This window comes from Drosophila obscura, unplaced genomic scaffold (genome assembly GCF_018151105.1).
Source record: "Drosophila obscura isolate BZ-5 IFL unplaced genomic scaffold, ASM1815110v1 contig_17, whole genome shotgun sequence".
Classification (NCBI taxonomy): Eukaryota; Metazoa; Arthropoda; class Insecta; order Diptera; family Drosophilidae; genus Drosophila; species Drosophila obscura.
In genome coordinates this window covers 251,524-277,488 of record NW_024542757.1, presented here as the reverse complement: position 1 = coordinate 277,488, position 25,965 = coordinate 251,524, and the positions used below count along the sequence as shown (strand labels likewise).

General features: G+C 44.4%; 8 protein-coding genes across 12 annotated transcripts; 4 read left to right on the top strand and 4 right to left on the bottom strand.

Moving 5' to 3' along the window:
* Positions 1-248: 248 nt before the first annotated feature.
* Positions 249-1,997, top strand: LOC111079066. Its single transcript, XM_022374070.2, has one exon. It carries the CDS (start codon positions 249-251, stop codon positions 1,995-1,997), a length of 1,749 nt encoding a protein of 582 aa, XP_022229762.2.
* Positions 1,998-3,380: 1,383 nt separating this feature from the next.
* Positions 3,381-6,768, bottom strand: LOC111079056 (polyadenylate-binding protein). The gene is made up of 2 exons (XM_022374058.2): positions 5,452-6,768; positions 3,381-5,037 (listed from the first exon to the last, which is right to left on the bottom strand). The coding sequence occupies exons 1-2, from the start codon at positions 6,115-6,117 to the stop codon at positions 4,813-4,815; spliced, it is 891 nt and encodes a 296-aa protein (XP_022229750.1). The 5' UTR covers positions 6,118-6,768; the 3' UTR covers positions 3,381-4,812.
* Positions 6,769-6,895: 127 nt separating this feature from the next.
* LOC111079062 (breast cancer type 2 susceptibility protein homolog) lies at positions 6,896-10,363 on the top strand. Of its 3 annotated transcripts, none has more exons than XM_041592039.1 (4): positions 6,896-7,869; positions 7,920-7,997; positions 8,054-8,550; positions 9,013-10,363. In XM_041592039.1, exons 1-4 carry the CDS (start codon positions 6,969-6,971, stop codon positions 10,144-10,146), a joined length of 2,610 nt encoding a protein of 869 aa, XP_041447973.1. In that variant the 5' UTR covers positions 6,896-6,968; the 3' UTR covers positions 10,147-10,363. The 3 variants fall into 3 exon arrangements, with proteins under 3 accessions (XP_041447973.1, XP_022229759.2, XP_022229758.2); XM_022374067.2 differs by having other exon boundaries at positions 8,054-9,416; positions 9,489-10,361; XM_022374066.2 differs by having other exon boundaries at positions 8,054-10,360.
* On the bottom strand, positions 10,142-12,179 carry LOC111079063. The gene has a single exon (XM_022374068.2). The coding sequence runs from the start codon at positions 12,129-12,131 to the stop codon at positions 10,422-10,424; it is 1,710 nt and encodes a 569-aa protein (XP_022229760.2). The 5' UTR covers positions 12,132-12,179; the 3' UTR covers positions 10,142-10,421.
* Positions 12,180-12,679: 500 nt separating this feature from the next.
* LOC111079059 (small integral membrane protein 14) lies at positions 12,680-14,823 on the top strand. 3 transcript variants are annotated; one of them, XM_022374063.2, is made up of 4 exons: positions 12,680-12,775; positions 13,941-14,074; positions 14,131-14,176; positions 14,242-14,823. In XM_022374063.2, exons 2-4 carry the CDS (start codon positions 14,003-14,005, stop codon positions 14,457-14,459), a joined length of 336 nt encoding a protein of 111 aa, XP_022229755.1. In that variant the 5' UTR covers positions 12,680-12,775; positions 13,941-14,002; the 3' UTR covers positions 14,460-14,823. The 3 variants fall into 3 exon arrangements, with proteins under 3 accessions (XP_022229755.1, XP_022229754.1, XP_022229753.1); XM_022374062.2 differs by lacking the exon at positions 12,680-12,775 and adding an exon at positions 13,603-13,784; XM_022374061.2 differs by lacking the exon at positions 12,680-12,775 and having other exon boundaries at positions 13,869-14,074.
* LOC111079058 (zinc finger CCHC domain-containing protein 8 homolog) lies at positions 13,591-16,777 on the bottom strand. Its single transcript, XM_022374060.2, has 3 exons — positions 15,811-16,777; positions 15,635-15,754; positions 13,591-15,573 (listed from the first exon to the last, which is right to left on the bottom strand). The coding sequence occupies exons 1-3, from the start codon at positions 16,660-16,662 to the stop codon at positions 14,890-14,892; spliced, it is 1,656 nt and encodes a 551-aa protein (XP_022229752.2). The 5' UTR covers positions 16,663-16,777; the 3' UTR covers positions 13,591-14,889.
* Positions 16,778-17,425: 648 nt separating this feature from the next.
* LOC111079047 (bcl-2-related ovarian killer protein homolog B) lies at positions 17,426-20,965 on the bottom strand. Its single transcript, XM_022374044.2, has 3 exons — positions 20,052-20,965; positions 18,173-18,313; positions 17,426-18,099 (listed from the first exon to the last, which is right to left on the bottom strand). The coding sequence occupies exons 1-3, from the start codon at positions 20,364-20,366 to the stop codon at positions 17,641-17,643; spliced, it is 915 nt and encodes a 304-aa protein (XP_022229736.1). The 5' UTR covers positions 20,367-20,965; the 3' UTR covers positions 17,426-17,640.
* Positions 20,966-22,349: 1,384 nt separating this feature from the next.
* On the top strand, positions 22,350-24,582 carry LOC111079046 (senecionine N-oxygenase). Its single transcript, XM_022374043.2, has 6 exons — positions 22,350-22,494; positions 22,560-22,722; positions 22,780-22,969; positions 23,091-23,262; positions 23,705-24,243; positions 24,300-24,582. The coding sequence occupies exons 1-6, from the start codon at positions 22,443-22,445 to the stop codon at positions 24,477-24,479; spliced, it is 1,296 nt and encodes a 431-aa protein (XP_022229735.2). The 5' UTR covers positions 22,350-22,442; the 3' UTR covers positions 24,480-24,582.
* The last annotated feature ends 1,383 nt before the right edge of the window (positions 24,583-25,965 follow it).

The window sequence follows — 25,965 nt, the reverse complement described above, 5'->3', positions numbered from 1 at the left end:
TGAGTTTTCTTTTTAGTTGAGTTCTTTTGAGACAAAGACATTTTTTCCATTCCATGTACTTGCAAGTCATGGAAAACTATTGCCGACCGATAAATGACGTAAATTATGCTCTGTCCTTTGGCGATTTCAGTCAGCTATTAGGGGGGTGAGTGCCCAACGATTGGAACGCGAATTAGCGTCGGCAGCTGGCCTCTTGGCAGATATGGAAAATTCATTCCAGGGCAAACATTTCAAGCGTGAACATTAAGATGTCGCTTGCGACTATATTCGGTTTTATAGTTTCCTTGAGTGTTGCGGATGCACAGGAAGCGGCGTTGCTGAACATCCTGGAGGCTCTCAGGGCTGAGGTCTCCTTTCAGTCAGTGCTCCTGCTGCAGAACGAGGCTGATACTGACACCTGCTGGACCCCAGGGGATCTCCCCATTGGCATTCCCATCTTGAACTTTAATGCCAACCAAAGCTTTAACCTCAAACAAAGCTTTAACAAGAATATGCTGGCCCTTGCTTGCCTGGGCTCCGAGGGCGAGGGTACAATGGGCGCTCTGCATGCAAATCTTGAGGAGATTCGGGACACTCCGACCCTTCTTATGGTTACGCTGGAGACAAACCTCAGCGCTCTTTTCGCGGAGTGTCGTTCGTACGACATGCTCAATGTCGTGGCTTTGTGGGGCCCCGATCGTGAGTACATCTATAGCTATCGGGCCTTTCCGCACTTGGAGGTGGTGAGGCGTCGTCTGGGGCACATGCGTCGGTACTATGAGCCGCAGGTAAGAGATCTCGCGGGTCACCAAATCGGCGTCATACCATTCAGCATCTTGCCGCGCTCTCTGATCTATCGAGATGCACGTGGAGATCGACAGATAACTGGGTACCTCATTCAGTTCTACAGAAACTTCGCCAGGAGCTTGAACACCACTGTGCGGTATCTGTGGCACCTAATGCCGCTGAACGAGACACCTGAGCAAGATATGATTGTTGCCACAGTGAATGAAAGTCAAGTGGATTTTCCCCTCGTCCTTTCCAACCTCGATCCCGAGCCGTTCCTTGCCAGCAGTGTGCTGGAGGTCTCCAACTGGTTTCTCATCCTGCCCGTGGAGCCAAATGTGCCGCGCTCCAGTCTCTACTTCAGCCTGAAGGGATGGCCCTACTTTCTGGCCCTGATGCTTCTTCTGGCCCTGCTGCTGGGCAATGCCCATCGTCTGGACTCGGGACTGTCGATCGCATTGAGCTTCGGGCACATCCTCGGCGACCACGTGCTGAGGGCCCTTCTAGGCCAGTCGTTTGTATGGCCTAAGCGCCTCTCCTACAGCCGCACTCTCCTGTACATCCTGCTTATGGTGGCAGTCATCATCATCAGCACCTTCTACAGCGCCAATCTGTCGACCCTGCTAGTCGACCCCCCAGCAGCCTATCACATAGGCAGCTACGAGGACCTGCGCACAAACCGCGTCAAGATACTCCTCGCCGAGCAAGAGGTGGCCCTAATGAACGGAACCAATAACAAGAACCTGCACGAGTACTCGGACACCTTTGAGATAATCCCGTCAACGGTCGAGTTTTTGGCCAAGCGGAGTGCCTTGAACAGCTCCTATGCCTATCCCGTGACCAGCACCCTGTGGCCGTTTCTTCAGATAAAGCAGTCCCACCTGCGGCGTCCGATCTTTCGCCGATCCCAGGAGATATTCTTCTTGGAGTTTATGCCACTCACCGCACCCATGCGCAAGAATTCCGTCTATCGCAAGGTCTTCAATCAATATGTGGCCAACACCCACGCCAGTGGACTGTACGATCTATGGTTCAGGCAGTCCTTCAACGAGTTCGTTCGAATGGGAAAGCTGAACTACAGCGAGGAGAGTGATCACGAGACCTATCATGATCTCATATGGGATGACTATATCTACATATGGTACGTCTATATCGGTGGAACTGTCACCAGTTTGCTGGCGTTTGTGCTGGAGCTAATGTGCTTTGTGTTGAACCAAACAAATCGCAAATAATTCCTTATCTTATAACCGCCCCAAAGGACGTTTCGTTGTGTCTTGTGTTCCCTGCGGAAGAATAAAACTACAGCCACATGTCGCAATTTCAAACACTTTTTGCAAAAGCATTTTTATTCAAGTTTCACACATCTCTGCTCACTGCATCTTGATTTTCATCATTAAATGTTTTTCCTTTTTCTTTTTCTTGTCTTATTTTGGGTTTTTGTTTTTGTTTTTTATGTTTTTGTTAATAAGTAGTTATTTTTAATATGTTATAATTAGGATTTTTGTTTTAATGGAATTACATATATAATGCATATATCATGCGCCGCCAATGTCTGTATTATCCTCGCTTTCTTGTGGTGTGGATTGGTGTGGCGTGTTGTGTTGTGGGTTTTCGCTATTCATTGAAACGGGGTAGTCGGATCCCCCAAAGAAAATGAAGGAAGGAGAATGAACAAATATTGGATTCATGTGAAATAAGTGAATGCAGGTGTAGTTAATGTCTCATTTAGCAAAACGTGCAAAGTGAGTAATTTTGAATGCATTTAATTTTATTATGTGTGGAGGCTTCTTATTAATCATTAATTTGGTAAGATTCGAGTCAACTTTCCGTTTCGTCGTACTGTCTAAAAACGTAGAACTATAAAAGGGTTCTCTCTTTTTGGGGCTTTTGGTTTTGTTTTGTTTTTTTTTTTCTTGTTTATTTTTCGTTTAAGGTAAATTCTGCAAAAGCAATTACCAAAAAATTAGGGGATTCAATTACAATTATAATTTGTAATAATGATAAAAATGTCGCATTTGCTTGGCAAAGGAAAATAAATCTTTACTTTTTTGTTTTTGTTTTTGTTTTGTTTTGTACATTTGCATAAATATTTTTCAATTGCATAATTTTCTTTTGTTTTCTTTTTTTGTGTGTGTGGTGTGTTTTGTTTTGTAAATTCATATTGCATTCAAGTGTCTGTGTGAGTGAGTAGGTGTGGGCGTGGGTGTGTATGTTTAAATCCTAATACTACCATTTTCCTGAAAACTATAGCCAAATTCATTGCCGCTCCGATTGTGACATTCCCTTGGGAATTGATCGAAGATACCATTCGTATGTACGCTTGTATATGTAACTTATCATTGAACAGAAATGAAATGAGAAATAAATATGGTTAAATGAGGGTTACAATAACTATATGCCATTCCATCCTAAATATTTGCCTTCATTTATAACTATTTTCATGTAATTTTTTCACGTTTTTCACTTTTCATTTGCTTGTCCATTTCGGGTACTGTTTTAACTATACATTGTGTGTGTACGTACGTGTATTTCTATGCGCAAAATTTTAATTTTACAAATTTCGTGTGAGTTTTGCTTGGTTTTGGTTTTAATAGTTTTTCTCTTTTAGTTTTTTCTCTTTTCTTTTCTTTCGTTTTCTGTTCTTGGAAACTTGTTTAAAAATTAAGCTCAATAATCTTAAATTATTTATGTATTTGCTTTCTTTTCGGGTTAATTTGTATACACGCCTTTGATCAAACTATTTCCTTATTAGTGTCTCATTTCGTGCCTTGTATCCATTATAATAATATTCTAAAAAAGTTTAAATATTGCATTGTGTACACCCCTGGTATTGGTTATATTCAATTCGATTTAGTTTCTTTTCTTGTCTGCCTGTTCTGTGTGTTTTCATATAAGTTTTTGTTTTTTTCTTGGGTTTTTCTTTTTGCTTTTTACTACTGGAAACAATTTACACTTAGTTACAACACTGTCTTGTAATTGCTAAAATTTTAATACTCATGAACTCTCCACAAGAGATGGATGCGATGCATATTTTCCCGTGTACATTATTATTATCGGTTCTGTTCTGTTCTATTCCTTCATTCTTTCTATTCTTTTCATTTCGTTTTTGCATTTAACATTTAAATTACGTGTAGGTTGCACTTGATCTCTTTGTCAAAGGATTAGCATTAGAGTAGAGTGGGTGTGAGTATTATAAACGCCTTTTAACTGCAGCGTGTAATGGGTTTTACATTATTTGTATATATATGTCTAAATGTATATACGTTGAGTGAGTGCATCAATTGTTAATAGGGGGTTACATCAATTATATATATATCTTTTTTTTTTGCATTTTCTTATTAGTTTTTTGTTTTTTTTTTTTCTTTCTTTAATATATATTTATGTGTATGTGTTAATATTCAAATTATGCCCGGGATCTTCTCTGGGCGTAGCTCTAGATGCCATCGCTTTAATCTCTTCTACTTAATTATGCCAGAGCGGGGGTGGGGGCCGTGTGTTTTGGGGTTAAGGGCTTAGGGTGTGGGGTGTGTATGGTGTATGGTGTATGGGATGTGGTGTATTTAAATACATTCAAGAAATTGTTGTGTACGCAGTGTTATTATTTAGGCTAGAAGCTGACTCTCAGAAGCTTCTCTTCTGCTCACTAAGTTCAACAGTAAAGACAAACATCTAATTCCAAAAAAACGCTAGTGAATGTTAAGAAACTGTTGGGTAGTCCAATGCCTAGAAATCTGCTTCTTTGAATGATAGTTAGAGTTCGAGCACGAGTTCCTGGGTTAGCTTTTGTTTCTGATCGTGTGTCTCTATAAATTTCAACTGTGTTGCAAAACTTTTGCCTACGTCTAAATGTCAATGTGCCGGATCCTTTCCTTTCCACTCATTTGCTGCCTTGCTTGCTGCCTGAATGTACGCTGTTTCGCTGCCCAATTAAATTTCTCGTAAATATCTATATATGCTGGTATATATGTGTGTGTATATTGTATGTATGTGGGTTCCAAGTAAACTCCTGCTGTAAAATCTGCTGCCGTGCTGCCAAAAATTCAGGATCTAATAGTAGAATATTTGACCGGCCTTCTGACGCTTACGCTCCTCCAGCTTGCGATTGATCTCCTGCTGCCGCTCGGCCTTGCTGAGGGCTCGGGCCACGTACAAGAACTTGTTGTCCCCCAGCTGTTTGCCATGGAGTCCAATGACGGCGGCCAGCGCCGATTGTGGGTTCTCAAAAGCCACAAATCCGAACCGGCGGGAGCGTCCCTCCTCGTCGAGCATCAGCTACAAAAATTACAATGGAAAATATTCTGTTATCATCTATTCGAAATCGATAGTAAACAAATCAAGATTTCAATAGGGGCTCCCGCTCGCGCCTATTCAGACGAATGCATTCAGACGCAACTTTCTTGGGGCTGTCCGGCCGGCCCGGCCCTCCCCTGTCAACGTATTCCCGCGACCCGCGAGCAGTGGGCATGCGCACGAAAAAGGGTAAGAGCGAATTTAAGAGCGGATAGTGGGAAACTGTGCCACATGGTTTTCCCATCTGCAGTTCGCTCTCGCTGCCGCACTCCCCCTTGGCAAATGCCAATCCACCCACACGGACATCACCCACGCCATGCGGACAGGCTGGCTGGCCGGACGGACGGACGGGAAATGTAAGGTTGGTTGTAAGTAGACAATCAAGACATAACGAACCTTGTGACTGGTGATGCGCCCATAGGGCTCGAACATCTCGCGCAAGTGCTGCTCGGTGAACTCCTCGCTGAGATTCTTCACGTACAGATTCTTGAAGTGGGTCGCCTTCTCCTGTTCACGGTCCCGCCGAGGAATGAACTTGACCACATGAACTTTCTGATTATTGCACAGCATTCCATTGACCTTCTCGATGGCGGCGCGGGCGGCTTCCTCCGAGTCGAAGTGCACAAAGCCGTAGCCGCGTGAGTTGCCATCCTCGTCCTTGGCCACATTGCAGTTGAGAATGTTACCGAACACGGAAAAGGTGTCGTACACCGCCTTGTTGTCGATCGACCGCTCCAAATTCTTGATGTAGATCTTACCGCTGTCCGGTGAGCTGGTACTGCTCCCAGTGCTGCCGCTGGCCAACGCTCCGGCGGAGTGCGACGAGCTGGTGGTGTGCCCGCTGGTCACCGAACTATGCCCGTGCCGGCCGAGAACGGCGGCAGCGGCCAGATGATTGCTAGCCGCGTGTCCACCGCCTACATGGCCCAGGTGACCGGCAGCAGCGTGATGGTGCAACTGCTGCTGGTGATGTGCAGCGGCCAGCGTATGATGGCTCAGCGCCGGCTGCTGCTGGTGATAGTTTGCCGGGTTGCCACGGAACGTCATCGAGTTGACGAACATGATGGCTGGCTGTTTGTGGAGCGTGGTGGCAGCTAATAAGGTGCAGGTGCTGTAAGGTGGTGTGTGGTGGCTGTGGCTGAGAATTTTGACGGTCTTCGGCAGCGCGCTGTGGTATTGTGTTGACTTTGCTCTTGTTCTTGTTCTTGCGCTTGCCCCTACCTCTTGCCTGTGCCGTGTTTGTTTTCGGTGCTGCTGCTCGTTTTCTGATTGGTACTCGTTTGCGTATCTCTGTGTTCGCACTCGGCCCTCGGCTGCGTTTTCTGCTTTGAATTTATTTTCGATTTTAATTAAATACAAAAATATCAATTGCAGCCTGAAAATCCACCAGGTTCTTAGCTCACACGTTGCCCCGTTCCACTGCAATACGACGATAAATTCTCTGAAAAAATCGTTTTTCTCTCGCCCAGACTCTTTTTCACCGTTCTCTCTCTCTCTCTCTTTATGTACTTTTTCTGGGCTTTCACTTTTGGCTGTCGCTGTGGGCTTGGACTTAACTTACGCACACGCTGCAAACGAATGGATGCGACTTAATCTATGTTTCAGCAATAGCAATATAAAAGGATATTCTAGCGTCGGCCTCTATTTAATTTTTGTTGTATTTTTTATGCAAAAACTTGTCGCTCCTTGCGTGCATGGTAGTGTGACCGCGGATTTTTCGATAAAATATACCCGTCTGACCCTCAAAAATATACCAAAATATACCTTCTCACTGTCACCGTCAACGTTGTTGCATCTCTCTTTGCATCTCACAATCGCGTTGCGCTTAATTCTCATAAACTATCGATTGCACAGCGGCAAAATAGCACTAAAACTTGTTTTGGTTTCGTTTATTATTATTTTAAGTTTATATTATGGACCTGGAACACATAGTAGCGAGCCCATCGGCAAGCGATTCCAATTCATCAGTGCACTCCCAGCGCCTACGTAGAAGAGATAAGCGTAGGCTGGACAATGGCAACAACACAGCCAGCGATCATCTTCCCCCAGGAAATACAAGTATAGCCGCAGAAGTAGCTAACATCTACAGGGCAGATCGCCAGGACAGCTTACTGGCTCTTCAAATACCACATAAGAATCGATCGGTAGGGCCGAGCAGCGAGTTCATATCCATGCACGATCTGCTGCTAAGTCAAGCTGATTACAGCACCACGGTGGAGAAGGAGGAAGCCCCAGTACACATTTCCGAGCTTATACTACGAGATTTCTGTTCATCACCCACATACGAGGAGGAGAAGGATATACCGATCTGCGACTCACCTCCGTGGTTCCGATTTCGAAAGAAAAGAATAAACACCTACAGCCGAAAGCCACCAACCCAGAAAGAGCCGACAGTTGCTGACGACGAAGATGAAGACGATCGATTGAGCTGCTCATCCGGGCTCTCGGTACAGGAGGATCACACAGTTGTTACCCGAGTGCCGGCACCGACGGCATTGTGTGAATTAGATGGCAATAGCTCACAGAAGATTTGTGAAAATCTTCTAAATTTAAGCGAATATTTTTCTCTGAGTAATACCAGTCCGAACCCAAACAAAGCCACCGAGTCTGTTGGCATCCACAAAGCGATAGCCGCCAATACGAGCATTGATTTAGCCATCAAACAAGAGGATGCATCATTACAGCGAAACAATATGGATCCGGATTCACCTGTTGAGTGCACATCTGTGGAATTTGAAAATCTGGAAGAGGACCTTCTGAAGCTGGGCTACACTTACGAAGCCTCTGATGTCTGTGATACAAAACAACACCAAGGTAAGGATACAATCATAACACTAGTTCTCTTACACCAATTTCACTTCAAGGAAACGAAACAAACACTCTTTTTGCCGAGAGTGGGAGTTTTCGAAGATCATCCCCAGCAAACGACGCTTCGGAATTGGGTAAATAAACATCTCTCTCCATTTACGAGCGATTTGATCAAAGAGTTTCCTTACAGATGCCAAAGTATGTGAGGAATGGTCCAAAGGTGATTCGTTTCTTGTGGATTATAACACCGAAAAGATTCCATTGAGTGATGATGAACCTGCACAAACGGATACATCTGATGAAAATCCAACAAAGCGGTTGGAAACCACCGAACCAAGCAGTCACCTTTTATTGGAAGACATCCCAATCAGTGAGTGGCAAACCAAAATGGATATTCCCGATACATCAAATTGCAAAACGGAAGCGTCGGCTCAAGAAATGGACAATACGACTGTCAAATTAGAGGAGACGGCGAAAATTGAAGTGGAGTTCCTTAAGGGAATTCCAGACTGTGAGCCTATTACATTCCGTACGGCCTCAAACAAACCGATCGAGGTGTCGGAGGAGATGCAAATGAAGGCGGCCAAGTTGTTGGCTGATGTCGAAGGTGATGAATGGAACCGAAAGGATATTGGAGAATTTGTTGGATTCCGAACAGCCTCAAACAAACCGATTAAGGTGTCTGAGGATAACGAAAAGAAGGCAGCCAAGCTTATGGCAGATGTCCAGGCTGCAGACCAAATGAGCGAAACAAGTGATACTCAGTTCCTTCAAGGCATTACTTTAAGCCAATGGCAACCCATGGACGTTCAAGAAGATGTCCCGTTCCGAACAACATCAAAGAAATGTATCCGAGATTCGGAGGAGATGAGATTAAAAGCAGATGTAAGCAAACCAAAACCATCAAGCAGTCGTCAAAATCACGAAGAAATTAACATGAATGAGGGACAGGAAATGGATGTTTCAGAATTTGTCGGCTTCCGAACAGCCTCAAACAAACCAATCGAGGTTTCGGAGGAGATGAAAAAGAAAGGAGCCAAGCTACTGGCTGATTTTGAGGCTACAGACTTCAATGAATTGAATCCAATAGATATTCCAGAAACTATTGGATTCCGAACAGCCTCAAACAAACCGATTAAGGTGTCTGAGGATAGCGAAAAGAAGGCAGCCAAGCTTCTGGCCGATGTCCAGGCAGCAGACCAAATGAGCGAAACAAGTGATACTCAGTTCCTTCAAGGGATTACTTTAAGTCAATGGCCACCCATGGACATTCCAGAAGTTGTCCCGTTCCGAACAGCCTCAAACAAATTCCAAGTTTCGGAGGAGATGAGAATGAAATCAGGAGAAGTAAGCAACCCAAAACCTTCAAGCAGTCATCAAGATCACGAAGAAATGAACATGAATGAGGAGCAGGAAATGGATGTTTCAGAATTTGTCGGCTTCCGAACAGCCTCAAACAAACCAATCGAGATTTCTGATGAAATGAAAAAGAGAGGAGCCAAATTAATAGCCGATGTCGAAGCGGAAACAACAAATCAGCCAAATCTGAAGAGGTATAACACATTTCCCACAAGCGATGCCCCGGAGGTAGTGAGTGCATTAATTGGGCCTGTTCTTTCTTTAAGTTGTGACCCTGAATGCCAGTCGGAAATGTCAGATTATCGTTCCGATGATGATTTCAAGGGTTTCCCATCGGACGAACTCCAGCCGCTGGACTTTCTTGATCTCAATGTCTTTCCCAGACTATCACAGAAAGCAGAGGAGACTCACGCGAACGATTCGAAATCTGGGACACCCAAGCAACGACGGGAGACTTCCGACGGAATCCCCTCAAGCAAGCGTCGACGTCAAGACGCAGACTGCCAACTCTCATCGTCTCCACAGCAAAGAGAGCAGCATGGAAGACAGCTCTCCAAAACAACGTCGTGTCACAGTGCATTGGGATCGCCAATCAAATCGCTGGGTATGCCCGACTCTCTGTCGCAACTGGCAGAGCGTTCGCCCCTCGACCCCATCACAAAGACGTCCGTGATTGCTCGCCGGAATCTGTTGTCGCTTAGCAGTCGACGCAAGCGGGTCAGCACCGCTGGTGAATGCCAGGTCCAGGACAATGTCACTCCGGTTAAGCCCCGCTTTGCCCCGATGTTTGCATCGACCAGCACGCCGCTGTCTAACAGGAATATAAACCGGCTTGAGGAATCCCGCGGTGGAGAGGATGTATCTCCGATTTGCAAGCCTTTTGAAAAAGTTCCCCGCCTTGGCCTGAGTCGCAGTCGATATTAGTCGTTGTTGTTATTAGATTTATACTGAACAATACACACAAACGCCGCCGGTTTGCTTTTGGTTTCGTTACATACAATTGTACATCCAGATGTCCAGAACTGCCCAAGATTAATATTTAGATGGCATATAACTACTTGTAAGCGTGTAAAAACAAAGTTTGAAGTGTGTAATTAAATAAGACAATACTCGCACATTCGTGGTGATTCAGGGCATTCAGGGCAAATGATGTCAGGCCAAAACTAATGACAATTGTTTAATTGCAAGCATAATACCAATTAGGACCTATTGTCATAGCGCTGCTTGACCAACTCCAATACAAGGACCAGCATTGAGAATGCCAAGCCACCCGCCCACTGGAAAAAGGCAATGAAATAAAACTCCATGTCATAGGCCTTGGCCGAGGACTCCTCGTCCCGCATTAGAGTGAAAATTCGAGCCTCAATCATATGTCTCCAGGTGTCCGACTTCATCTTGGGCAGGATGCCATGCTCCACGATTCTCTTCGTGTATTCGTTGAACATTCTCAGATAAGGCAAACTATTCGACACCAAATATGATTCTAGGGCAATGCCAATGCTCTGCCTTATAACCTTAAATCGAGGGGTCTTCAGTAGGTACTGTTGCCGTAGGAGCAGCTCCATACGATCCTCATAGAGACAATACATGTAGCGGCTATCAAGGCCATTGCGCAACTTATCCAGCATGGAGAGATTCATGGAAATACTGTTCCTTAGGACAGTCTCGGGCAGAAATGATTTCGTCGCAAATGTATTTAAGTAGAAATCATCGTGAAGAGCTGGATAGGGCGCCTTCGCTAGGCTTTCCAGTGTGTTGTACTGGGGTTCGTACAGTCCGGAAGTTAGCATGCTCGAGAGCATCGCCAGGTAGACGTTGGTCAAAATGAATCCACATAGCGTTAGTATTAAATAGATCAGCAAGTCCTGCCACGCAGAGATCGGCGTCTCTTCGTTTGCGATGTAGAGGAAATGACTCAGGCTGCGCAGAAAGCAGACTCCAATTTGGGGGCGTTCCCGTGCCGAACGGACGACGAAGAGCATGATCGTAGCATAAAACACTGTGGCCACCAGGATCAGCCAGAGGGTCCAACCGAAGGGCTTAGCAAGGTACAGATATTTGGCGATGGGTGGGGCATGTGGCACCACAAAGTATTCGTTCATAATCGCAAGCGGAACCGTGGACTGCACAGGCCATTGTAGGTCCTTCGGATAGCTCACGATGTCGATCTTCTTTGAAAGCAGCATGTCAAAAACGGCCTTGTATTGGCCAATAACATCCGCATCTGGTAGCGGCACGTCAACAAGAGTGGCATTGTAACGTACCGTGAACTCCTTGAGTGCGTTGAACAGGTACCCTGTCCGCACTAGTTGATTATTGTTGTCGATATACTTAAAGTCGCGCGGTGCCATTGTGCTAATTGTGCGTATAGGAAAGCCGCGAAAATTTGGTGTCGCCCGCTCCCTTGTCAGATATTCTGAGAGATTGGATAGTTTAATAGCTTGGATCGAGGGATATGGCTGATAGGTGTAGAACGAGTTCTGGTGAATCAGGATGACGTGGAGAAAGCCTTTCTGATAGCAGTAGGTGAAGAGGTCCTGCTGCCATGAGGTGGGGTCCTCTCGGCACACGAACGCGATTTGAAGCTGATGAAGTTCATCCAGTAGTTGCGGCAGGAGCTCAGCCACCGAAGAATCCAGTAGAGACTGCCCCAGATAGACCACGACAAGAGATCTCTCGGTAATGTCTCCAGTCAGTCGATAGACGGATGCATTGGACTTTATCTCAAGTTGTATCCGTGGCGTATGTAATGCCTGCAGAGTCTCTGATTCCCCGTATTCCTCAAAGTTAATAAAAACGTTTAGTTCCATGCCGAGGGCACGATTGAGTGCAAGTAGCTCTGCTGTGGGACTCGGGTAACTGACAACAACAATCGAAAAAACAACTAAAACAACCAGCAACGAGAACATTTTGATGAGACTTCAACTGGGGTCTATCCCTTTTATAGGAGTTTTTAAATAACCACATGATTCGACAATATCCTGTTGAAGCAATTCTGCTCATGTGAACAAAAATCCAAACTAATTAACCGTGTTCACAGCAGAACGCCATATAATTAAATAATTAAAGCCCTGTGGGCGCCTGCACCGCTCACTCTGCCCTTAAGACGGCCATACATCCGGTTTAGAATTTGCTTGTATTTCAAATTACTTGTCGAATTTGCGCACCCTTAATACATGGAATTATTCTAATATGAATTCGATTGTGAAATAAAATCAAATAATATCCGTTTATTCATTCTATATTCAAAATTTAGGTACATTAGATTTAGATTTTATGTAAAAAATCAAAATATGCATATATACCAATATATATATATATATATACATCTATAAATGTAAATATATGGATCGTAAAAACAATTTTCTGAAAAATATATGTAAATTATTTGACAAAGTTGATTTTACGGTATATACAGTATGGTTAGTGACACTACTTCCACTTGCTACTACTATCGGACGTTGACCAACACTTCCATATGTGCAATCCATCCCATTCCATTTTAGAAAATAAATAAAGTGTAAATAGAGTCCAGTCCAGTCCCCGGGTGCAGGTAAAAACATTCATTGCATTACATAAACTTAATTATGTTTGTTTCACATTCAAAAACAAAGTGAAATCGATGGAAAATCATCAAACAGGTGCGCTGACATTTGTTTACGGCGCTGCATGTATCCCACTGATACAATACAACAACACAACTGCATTTAATGGGAAAGTTGTGTTTACTTTTTTGAAAATCCTAATGTTAGCCTTAGCTTCGGAATGGAGAAGTGGGAAATAATAATAACTGATAAGCGCTTGTTGTGTTCTTGCGATAATTAAAAGTTGTTCACGCTTCGTATGCGATTATATTTTACTTTAAAGCTTTGATTCCATTGCACGCATACATACAGTAAAAGTACTTATGTGTGTGTGCATTAAAACGAATATTAGCAGTGGAGAATTTTGTATACCCTTCGAAAGAGCTTCAAGGCCTTGCATCTCTTCGACATAAATTATTTCAAAAGTGGAACAGCTATAAGGGATGGTGTAGTCTGCTAGCATGGAAAGTTGACTTTACTATACAAACCACCTGAGTTAACATATATAATAACCGTCTTCTAAATTCTTGTAAACCCATCTGGCTAAAACTTTCCACACTATCTTATTTAGCATTAATATGTTCCTAATTATTTTCTATTTCACTTGTACATTAAATACGGTAACTTGATATCAAATCATAGAGCTGTTCCTGGACCATACATATCATATATGATTTCAGCATTGGGCTGATTTGAATTCTCTGTCACTAAAATTCTATTCAAGACTGTGAAGCATGCTGAAAGTTTGACTCAATCGAAATTTTATGAAAATGTCAGGATCGTCTCTGGTTTTATTCGCAAACATACGAATACTTTATCGGAATATAAATACATGTGTGTGTGTGTACGCCCACATTTGTAAATTCTTGTAGAACCCAACCATACACAATCGCAATCACAGTCGCGAGAAGAGTAACGTTACGTTCGTCGTCCATAGCCACTCGATTACGTTCTGGCAAATAAATTAGTCGCAGCTGAGTACGTTCTGTTTTAAACAATTCTCTGTATTTCTGTATTCGAGCTATTGTCATCTGTGTGCGCTATTGAAAAGACACGTCAGTCGGCCTGGTCAATAACTCTACAAACACTGCAGTTGACACGCACCATTTCCATTCTTTCTCTGGATCTTTTCAGTGCAACTCCAGCTTAAGTTCTACGCGTAGTTTCCGCAACAAGCCAGTACCAATCCATTCACCATGTCCGACGATTTCGATGGCTGCGAGTGCGTTTGGTCGCACGAATTCGCCATGCAGCGTCTCATAAACTTTGTAAGTTGATTTAATCCCGCACCGGGCTCCCATTTTGATATGATCCTTTGTGGTAGATTCGTCAAAACCAGAACTCTTGCACAGACACCGAGTGCATCGACGGTGAGTAGCTGCGTCATAGTAATTCCAGCAGCGGCTTCTGACCCTCGCATTGTTCTCAATCGCAGTTAGCGGACGCTTGCAGCCGACTGGATCGGGGAGTGATGATGGCAATGGCTTCTTCGTTGCTATGGTCTTCATGATACTGGCCATGTTCATGTACGTTGTGAATCCGGGTACCTGGGGCCGTCTTGGTCTGAGGAGCAACACCAAGAACACTCGTCGCGACAACAACCAGGATGGAGCACCTCCTCCACCCCAGCCACCGCCACCGGCAATCAACTAGGTGCCGGGAAGCTGCTGAACGCCAAAACAATTTGCATTTTTTGGTTTTATCATTACGAGCAGTTAGACAAAGGACACAAAACACAAGATTCAAGGACAGGTATCAAACATCATATACGAGAGAAGGAGATACAAGCAAACACGTAACATCAGTTCGATTTAGCCTAGTTCATGGGATCAGACAAAGATTAGATCAATTAAACAGCACAACACACCACACACATATTCTGTACAAGTGAAACACCGCAGACGCGCGCACACAGACACAAAGAAAAACACACAGAAATACATACACAAATCCTATAATCAAATTACAAGTTGGACGCTGACTCGTGTATTGGCAAACTAAATTGTTAAAAACTTAACTGCTAAGGGCTTTTAAATATGTATGTCGAATGGGTACATATGTGGATCATGGGTGGGATCATGCATTAATCTTCGTTCTGCAGTTTCACCATCTTCTCCCGCACGTTCTTCAGCAGGTCCTTCATTTGCTCGTACTTGCCCGTTGAATCGGGCAGATTCTCAAAGTTGATGACATCGCACACGCCCGCCCTGAAGTTACTGTCGACTGGCAGCTGATCGAACTTGGAGAACTTTATGATAGGCGTCCCCTCGAAGGAGGCCTTGAAGGGACGTGAGGGCAAGCTTCTTGTCCCACTGGGCGTTGCGGGCGCCGACTGGGTTTGCGTCAATGTTGCCTGAGATATGGATTCGTCAGCTGTTAAACTGCTTGTGTCCAACGAGATATTGCCCTCCAGTTGCAGCAGAAGTTTCTCCTGCTGCTCCTTCAAGTCTTCTATCGATGGGGATGGAGAGCGTGCTTCCCGTTCCTTTGGTGGCGGTGGTGGTGGTGGAGGAGGTAGACATTTGCTAGTTGGTTCCGAGGCTGGTAGTGGAGGATGGCCTGTTTCCTCTGCTTCTTCCTCCACATCCATGTCATACTCAACGAAGTTGGTCTGCTCGGTCGTAGTCGGACTCTCGTCATGCGGGGCTGGTAGGTCCAAGAGCTTTTTGCGTTTGTAGCCTTTGCTTATTTTCTCCCCCAGGGATCTGATAAAGTTGTCCTTAAGCTGGCTCTTTTGGAAGGGCGGCACATTGTGATGTCTAAAGTCCTTTAAGAGTAGTCGCTGGTTAGAAATCACATTTGATTTAAATTAACTTGAGTATATTTACATCGAAATATTTAGCATGGGGTTCCGCATTGAATCCCGGGAATTCCACAATTTTGTTAAGGTCGTATTTGAAGGTATTCGACACGCCTTCCTCGTCATCAGATTTCGTCACCTCTGTGCCCTAGGAAAAGAGCATATTAATATTGAGTATATTTTGCTGGCATAAGAAGTACTCACATCTGCATTGAATATCGCAATCCCTGAGCTCTGCGTCTTGGCCTCCTCAAGCCAAGCGGGTGGATATCCCAATACGCGGAGGCGATAAAACATGAAAGGCAGCTGGTTGCGACTGTAGCCCATTGCATGGCGGGTCTTAGTGCTGATTTTTCCTGGACGAAGGTGTCCAAACCGCTGCTCAAAGTCCACGTGGTATCGCTCCATACGATGGCTGATCCTCTTGCGTGCCCGTTGAATCCTCACATTGTTCCGCGGCTGTGGGCAATCTCGCAGGGCGTGGCCTGTTTCGCCGCAGTTGAAGCAGGACGACTGATTCTTGGGCCGGACGCACTTGTTTACCGCCGCGGCCTTTAGTTTCTTGCGTGCTTCAGTTTCCTCGTCCAGTACATCCGTATTGGCGCGCTTGTAAGAAGGTACCTGCGAGACCAGCAGCTTGGGGGCCGGCGCCGTGTCAATCATAAAAAGGTCTGAGGTGTCCAGGTCCGGGGACAACGGTGATTGCGGCTGCACTTCGCCTGCGTCGTATGCGCCTATGACTAGCTCCGTTGCGTCTGTCCTGAAATCTAGGTGACGCGGGCCCGCAAATGCTGCGCCCAAGACATCCAACATTTTTTGCTGAAGACTGGCAAAGTGCACTTTGTTGTGGAACTTTACTTCGAACACCAAACCATCTCCCTCGCTTTGGGTGGGCTCCTGGAAGGGATTGTCATCGCTTGTCTGTAATTGTTCGGTGGTGCTGCTTGTGTCCATAGGCAGAAGTTCCGAATCGTCCAACTCGCCATCTTCCACACCGTCTTCTATGATTTCCACGCTGGGCTGCGTGTCGTCAAGCACTATTACACTGTCGTCCATAACTACAAGTTTTCTTACTTGTTATAAATCAAAATTTTAATATTTTGTTTGGAAAACACAGGCCGCTAAATTTACCGCTAAAATATACCGCTTGACCCTCACAAATATACCAAAATATACCTTGTCATTATAAAAAAAAAATACCGTAAATGTACTGACTGAAACGACCAAATGCGTTGATATTCCTAGATTTTGATATTCGGTTTAATATCACTAGGTAGTTAGCCCTTTCAGCGCTAAGAAAATAATTTTGTGAAATTCATCAATAAATTTTGTACAAGATTGGTTAGTTTTCAAACCTCTATCCAAATCCTATTGAAAGCTGCATTTGATATTTGATATATCAAAAAAATATCATTTGACCTGACCCTCAAAAATATACCGAAAAAATTAAATATACTATATTATATACCGAAAACATCGATATCATCGATTCTGCACCTCTACGATATATCGGAACTCTTGAGCACGACATCTGAAGTGTTGCGAAGCGGACATAAATCAGTATCTTACTTCTTACATTTTACATGTAGCTATGTAGTTACCATGTATCAGGCTTCATTAAATTTGTATAACTGAATCCAATAAAACTCATATTTCTACAGAATTTTTTAATTTATCTAATAGTAAAGCTCTTTCAGCATACACTCTGCACATGCCCCAGTCTTTATTTTTCAATAATTAACCATTCAACCGCGAACAACAAAACAGAAATTTGAAATTGGCGGTTCCATTCCACAAAACTATAAAACAAATAAAAATATCACCTTTAAAATGCGCTTTATTGCGCCTGGCACTATGTACAAAAAGAAGAAAACAATATAACAATTATTAATATGAATATTATACATAAAACAAAATTGCTTACAACCTATTATACGACTCTGTATGCCATAGAAGCAGGAATGATTGGAAAGTCTCAATGACTAAATGTTACGATTACGAGTATGATAATGTCTAAAACGAATCGTCCCGAAACTAAAACAACAACGAATACAATTGACAGCCAATGCGTTTGCATACATTCGATACCATATAGGCTCCAGCCGAAATGGTCACAAACAGTGTCAGCCAGCCCAGAAATGTAAATTCACCGACGCGAGGACGTATGTGCTGCTGCAGTCCGAGCCAACCGCCATTGTCTATCAGCCAGTACACCAGATCGTCCTCAATGATCTCGGCCAGGCCATCCACCAGGCATTGCAAGTAGTCGTAGTGGCCCTGGCGCACACAGTCGATGGCAAAGCCGCCACAGACCGAAAATATTGAGATGATCTTGCCCCAGGTAATGCTCGACCGGAAGAGATCCTTGGCCACCAAATTAAGCAGCATAGGCGCCATATCACCGTCCTCCAGCTCGCCAAACGGAGCTCTCGACAGCTGCCTGGATATGTTTGTATAGACACGCGGGTGCATGCGCTCCAGTTCCTCGCCCATCTGTAGATAAATTAATAATTAGTTGATTTACGCGGAGAAAACGAATGCATGGCATGGGCCGGCCAATACTCACGCTATTGAGGGCCGGAAACACTTCGTAGACCACATGGGAAGAGGGCTCCAGTATGTTTCGCAGTCTTTGTATCACCTTCCGATTGAGAACTCCAGCCCGCCGTAGCCGCGCTCTGATATACTGCCCACAGAGGCACTTGCCCTGAAACATTTAAGAACAAATGCCAAAAGATCAATCAAAATCAAATCAATTCTCTGGCTTTGATCATTGCCCCATCCTCGGGGCATACGATCAATTGGATGCGGTAAAATTTCCGGCTAACAGCCCCATCTTGTTGAAGCAATTCTATCGGCGCCGCCAATTACTTCCACATTTCTACAATTTACAGCGAAATATTTGCTCAAAAGAGATGGTTCCTTCTCGCTTTCGCCTCTCAATGCCCCATGCCCCTTGGCCGACGGACACCTGTTCAATTTCATTCACACCTCTTCCAGAGTCAGTCAACTGCAGCCAATTTGCGGCTGAATACAAGAGCAGTACAGAGGTGATAATAAACAATGATAAATGTTTTAAACAAAAGAGAGAGAAAAAAAGAAACGATCAGCACGTGCAGTGGGAAGAGAGTGCCGTGCCGTGCCGTGCCGCAGAGGCAGAGGCCGGCTAAATGGAAACAATCTACGAGCGAGCTGGTGGTATAATCTCTTACAGCTACGGATACAATCTAAAATATTTTCAGTAATTAAGAGCCCCCACTCGCACCCTCACCCATAGTACTATAGTACTCTCCCTGCAATGTGTAGTCGGTAGAGGCTGTGCCCTAAGCATGTGCTCTTAAATTCCGATCAATTTAGTAATGCACAATGTCACGGTGATCGCTATTGTCGGCGGCTCGGCTCGGCGGGTTTCTCGTTCAATTTCTGTCGCACAATTACCATTTGTCACGCCAACGGCTTATGAATTGATTTCTTTGGCGCCAACTTGACTTGTGACATGGCCAGCCAAAGAGATCGCACAAATTCAGAGTGCCTGACCTTGTGGCGCTTGACAAGTCCAGTCCATTGAGAGCGCAAGGCAAGGCACTCCTCAACGGGTCAGCCTGCCAGCCTACCAACGGTTTAATCACCCACTCACCTACCCGACAAATAAATCCATCCAACTTGTTTACGCGATCTTTTGATGGGCGCTTCACCTGTGCGTCTAACCATCACCGCCCGGCCAAACCCAAGCACTAAATAACATAAAATTTCGGATGACTTCAATTGGGTTCGATGAATTCCCATTGCTGTGGGCTTTCGGGTGTTTATTTTTGGAATACTTGTTTAATGCTTTCATTGTGTGAGCATCACATCTGGGCTATTAAGATCCCAAAATGTGTACAATACCCTGCCCTGCGGGCATTTGTGGGTCCCCTTTGTGCTGTCGACTACGCAACCCTGTAACTAGATCTAGGAACTGCCCAGGGCTATCCATCAACTGCAATTTCTTGAGGAGGCGCCAGCGTTCTAGGCAAACATCCGCAGCAAATATTCCCCAACAAATTATCAGCATCCAAACCAAAGGCAAATAAAGAAATATCCACCACCATCACGGAGGTTGCATTAGATCATATTTTATCAGTCGGAGATAAAACTATTTACGAGTGCGTTATCAATTAAACCAAGACAGCGTCGACCCCTCTAATACATGTCCGCCACAATGAGGGGGGGATAGGGATGGGGCGGGCGGGCGCTCGACAGCAACCCCCCGAAATTAGCTAATTTGGCAAACATTTTGGCAATGCAAATACAAAACCATTGTTTGCGGATCTGCTGTCTTCACTGTTGGTAAATTAATTTCCAAATATCAACCAACAGACATCCACGAAGTACGGCAATTTGTTTGAACAGCTTTTTGCGCGGCTTAGTTTGAGTTTTTTTTGTTTTCTTCATTTTATGCTCACCTGATTAATAATTTCCATTTTGTACTCCTGAAAGTTGGTCATGGTGCGTGTGCTGCTGGCTAGTGATGATGTGGAGGCGGCCCGGGTCATCGAGGAGAGGCCTAGTCCGGGGCCGAGACCGTGCCCGGCCCCGGCATGTAGAGATCTCCCGTTGGTGGGGCTGCTGCGAAGAGCCTTCCAGTCACTGGCCGCCGTGGCAATGGTGCCGCGTCGATTCGCCGTGTAGATCTCATGGTCCAGCGAGGAGGACTTGAACTTGGCCAGCTTCGGGGCGGCTGAGCTCGGACTGGTCGTGGGGGCCATGGTCGATGGCATCTAGTGCATGCGGGCGATGCTTGGCTGCCTCTCGACAATGCGACACTTGGAGCGACTAGACTTCGGGCTATTGTTGCAGTTGATGCTGCTTCTGCTTCCGCTGCTGTTGCTACTGCTGCTGCTGCTGCAGTGCCAGTTTATGCCTCTCCTTTTGTCGCTGCTTCTCCTTCATGTAAGTTGTGTAATTTTGAAATTGTAGATTCTACGAGTAGACGTCTGTCGAGTCGCCTTGCATGCAGCCCCCAAGCTCAGCTCTCGTTTTGCACTTTTTTGGAGGTGGTCGGGATCGAGAGCTCTGATAAAACGACGAAACAAAATAAAAGTCGGCAATAAAGTGGAGCCCAAAGCGGAGAGCAGCAAACACGAATGAGACACGCAGAGGGAAAACAACTAAAAAACTTGTTGTTGGTGGGGTTCGATTTCGATCCCCATCGATTTTCAGCTGTCTTTGGTTTGACTTTGTTTGCTCTGCTGTTGCTCCAATGCGTGCGCGTGTTTCTTTCTGCTTTTGTTTTCTTTTCTCTTTGCTTCTTGTCTCACATTAATTTGAACTTTTAACCGAGAATCAACGAAAATGTTTAGAAAATGGAAAAACGATCGCGACTACATATATCGATATATAGAATATATTATTGCAATATTTCAAATGGTAGCTAATCGATGTTTTTGTGCGATATATTCAACGGAACTTCAATCCCTATTCTAAATAAATATCAATAAAACTGAAAGTATAGAGCTTGGCATGATAAACATAATGCGTATTAAGTGTTAATAATGAAAACTGTACTGTAAACACGGCAGATTGTGAAATTTCGCCGAAACTTTCAAATGTTCGCGGCTACCGATATCACTTTTGCCATTCCCAGAAAAATTTGACACACTTTGGCGCCAGTTTTAGGGCATCTTGTCTTGGCGCCAAATTAAATGAAAAAACACTTAGCAATGCAGCAAGTATGGTAATTACCTTCCCTTATTTCCAGGTTTCAAGTGCAACTGTACTGGAAAACGCTTTGCATAGTGATTATCTCAAAACGTGATCGAACTCGGACCATACAAAGTTCCGATTGTAAGCACTCCAAAACAGTAGACCACCACCAAAGCATAATCTGAATTACTAACAAATCAGCTGTCAATGCCTGCCATGCCTATGCTGGGAGTTCATTAGTTTCCACCACCCCCAATCGAGTTTCGACCCCCAATCTAATCTATTATCAGAGCTACAAATAACAATTACTTGGCTTCCTCACACCAAATCATCGCCAATAGCACGACCCAAGCAAATCAACTTCCATGGGCTTCGCTGCGGCCAGCTTACATTGTAATGCCCAACATTGTGTTCATACGTAATTGAATCAAATTAATTACTTCCCGATCGATTCTGATGAAACAACCGGACTTGGGCTGCACTCAAAACTCTCACAATCAGATTTACATCATGCATACATACATAGTAATATATGGATCGATCTTGGTCATATGAGCCACTGATAACTGATAATTAAAAGCTCACAAATGGGCTGATAAACTTAATTGACACAGTGACTCCGAGACTGTGAAAGTCAGCGGCAAGCTGGAGGTAGGGTAGGCTCGGGGAATCTTCACCAAATCTCTCAATCGATTGTCTTATCAGTGTCTTCCACGCAGAAGCGTTGTTTGTTCGCCCAGTATCGTGACTAATCTCGCTTCATCAGCCAGATGAGATGTTCGCCAAACGCATAAATTTCGATTCGCTGACGGCCGATTCCAGTAACTTACAGAAACAACGATCCGATGGACGTGGACGTCGTTGTTATGTCATTAAATTAACAACAGCGACTGATAACTTTCACAGCGATGGGGGTTGTTGGCGCCTTGCGCAATCCCCTGTAGTTGGGGAGAGTACTCCAATAGTTTTGCCTTATCAGTTTCAAGCCAAAGCACCCACAAAATCGAGCAACAGTGTGTAGGGCATAGCCATATCGCCTTTCCAGCTCTATACTATACTCGAGCCCCTCAGTTAGTCTCTGGTTAAACACAGAGGCAGACGTGCGTTCCGGCAGTTGCAACCTTATAGGGAGAACCACACTGCTTGTCAAAATGATCAAAAACCCGGTGGGCGATCAAAAACGTCGCGTTTGTGTAATTGGAGGTAAGAGCAGAGCCAACTGTGGCGACCGGAATCGCTTTCAATCTCGATCTTCAATCAAATTGCAGCCGGCACCGCGGGTCTGTGCGCCTTGAAGAACTCTTTGGAGTCGGGATTGGAGGCGGTGGCCTACGAGCGGGGCACAGAGATTGGCGGCACCTGGATATTCTCCGAGGAAATGCCAAACAATGTGTACGATGAGGTTCACAGCAGCATGTACCAGGGATTGAGGTAGGTTGATAATACTTGCGACTTTCAGACAGAATGCTAAGTCAAGTGGCTTTTTAGGACAAACCTGCCCAAGGAAGTGATGGGGTACCCAGACTATGCGTACGACAACGATATCGAGGACTCCTTCATAACATCCCATCAGGTTTTGACCTTTCTTCGCTCGTATGCGGAACACTTTAAGCTGGGCCCCCACATCAAGCTCCAGCACGAAGTGATAAGAGTGCGTCCTCGTTTGGATGATTGGGAGGTTGGTACCGACGTCACATGCATATTCTCATTTGTGTTCTCATTTGTATAGCAATCAGACTTGTTTTCCAATAATGCAACTTTATTGATACTATTTGGGGGACTTTCCTGTTTACGCGCAGGTCTATGTCTGGGACCACAGCACCAACACTTGCGACCCGGTCTACTACGACTTTGTGTATGTCTGCAACGGTCACTACACGGAGCCAGATATGCCCGAGGTCGAGGGGGCGGAACTGTACGAGGGCAAGCTGATGCACAGTCACCTGTACCGCAGGGCGGACAAGTTTAAGGGTAAGAGCAGCCTGGCCAGTTAGATTATCGCCAACAATGTAGCAACACACTCAATGGGAGGCCAATTCGGAGACGCAGATAACTTTGTTTGCGCTACGCAAATGGTCTAGTCTGGCCGGAGTAGTTCCACTTTTGTCTTTCATTCCCATAAATAATACGGGGCGCACTCTCGACTGGAGATAATGCTCGGCTCGGCCCGTACTGTTGTTGACGAAATTGCCAACACAATCGCCACAATAGCCATCCATCGCCGTCGTCAAGTGCGTGACATAATGAGTGTTTTGGGTTTCTCGGCAGTGGCAGTGGCAGTGGCGTGGGTAGCAGCCCGATGCACGTGTTTCCTTAGTGGAAGCGACTGATAGCAGGCACTTTGGCTAACCGCAAGACTGATACATACATAGATCAACCACATAAATTTGATTCTTTCCATGTATCGTTGCAGATGAAAGGGTTCTCATCATTGGCGCCGGTCCCAGTGGCATGGACATCACCAATCAGGTCCGCATGGAAGCCAAGCATGTTTACTTGAGCCACCACTTGGCCACTGCCCCCAACACAGCATTCATGGGGAATGTGACGCAGAAAACGGATGTGGAGCGATTCACAAAAACTGGGGCCATCTTCAAGGACGGCAGCAGCGAGTCCTTCGACCATGTGATGTTCTGCACCGGCTACAAGTACACATTCCCCTGCCTCAGCACGGACGTGGGCATCCAGGTGATAGACAACTTTGTGCAGCCCCTTTGGAAGCACTGCATCAACATCAACAATCCGACGATGGCCTTCATCGGGCTGCCATTTAATGTCATACCCACGCACATATTCGACATGCAAGTGCGTTTCACGCTCAAGTTCTTCACGGGCCAGCGGGAGCTGCCGGCGCGGGAGCAGATGATCGCCGAGCTGGAGAAGGAGATTGGCCAGCGGTGGGAGTGTGGCTTCTACAATCGCAAGAAGGCCCATCAAATGGGCGAGCGACAGGTGGGTTGGTTTATCCTTCTTCCTGCGTCACTGAGTTGATTTACTTTTATTTTCAGTTTGACTACTACAACGAGCTGGCTCGTATGGCGGGCATAGATAATATCAAGCCTGTTATTCTCAAATTGATGAAGGACTGCGGCAAGAAATACATTTTTGAACTGGATACATATCGCAGCAACCGCTATACGATCGTAGACGACGAGAACTTTTTGAAGAATGGCAAAATTAGCAATTAAGCTTGTTGCGTCCCTCAATCCCGTACTTTTAGCGTATATGTAGTCAAATATGTCTAAATAACTCAATAAATCGTGAATGCTCTTAAACCAAATAAATACAATATATAAAAATAAAAAAAATTAATTGTTTGATTTATTTGAAATTGCACATTTACATATCCATATCCCTATTTTGACAGGTCAGCGAGTAATTAAATTTTTTTAGTTTCATATCAGTCAGCTTTTGTCATCGTTTCATATCAGTCAGCTTTTGTCAGCGAGCAATTATAATTTTTCGTTTCATATCAGTCGGCTATTGTCAATGAGCAATAAAAACAATTTTCGATTTAATGTTTGTAATTTCAGGCTTCAATTAATGCAGAAACTACTCAGTCTCTGTTTTAAAGATATTAACGAAATTTTGCAGCTTACGTGTACCAATAATAGGTATCAGAACCGTAATAAATTTATTTATAAACACACAAAACGTATGCATTAATAGGTAAAAAACATGTCAATCTAGGATCAAATATTATTAATGTTTCAATTGAGCTTGGAACAACAAATTTAACATCAATTCATGGAAATAAGGTATACAAAAGTCCATACGCATAGAAGAAACTTGGTTGACCAGCAACACTGACGTCACATTTAGTCAACATTTACGTTTTATGTTTTGGCCGTTTTTGTTTGAACCTTATTATGTAAACAATCGAGTAAAAAGGAGTTCTGAAAAATGGCCAATCTTGTAGAAAATTGATTTATCTATTGGATAAAATTATTTGTTTACGGCTGAGAGGGCTAACTAGCTAGTAATATTAAAGCGAATATTAAAATCGAGGAATATCATCGTGTCAGTCAGTATATTTACGGTATATTATTTGGCGAACAAATAATACTGACATTTTTCGGTTCTCAAATCGTGGTGGTTTTTCAAAAATTTCTCTCTCTTTTTAGAGGTGAAGAGAGCGCTTTCGTGGTGGCTTTCCCCTCATTTTCGTGGTGTGGGCCACATGTTCTTAACGGGAACGCGTATGGAATGACGCAACAATGAATCTTCATTCCATACGCGTTCCCGTAAGATACATTTGATTTGTATGGGAAAAATTTCAGCAACATGGGGAAATGAATTAGCAGCATTGTTGTGCAACTTTGGCACGAAATGAGCAACAATCTTCATACCTTGGGAAAATGGATATTATGGACTTTAGATATTGTTTGTAATTTCAGGCTCCAATTAATGCAGAAACTACTCAGGATCTGTTTTAAAGATATTAACAAAGTTTTGCAGCTCACGGGTTCCAATAATAGGTATCAGAACCGGGATAAATGTATATATAAAACACAAACATGTGCATTAATAGGTAAAAAAACATGTCAATCTAGGATAAAATCATTATTAATGTTTCAATGGAGCTTGGAACAGCAAATTAAACATCAATTAGAGGAAATAAGGTATACAAAAGTCCATACTCATAGCGGGAACTTGTTTGACAAGGCAACATTG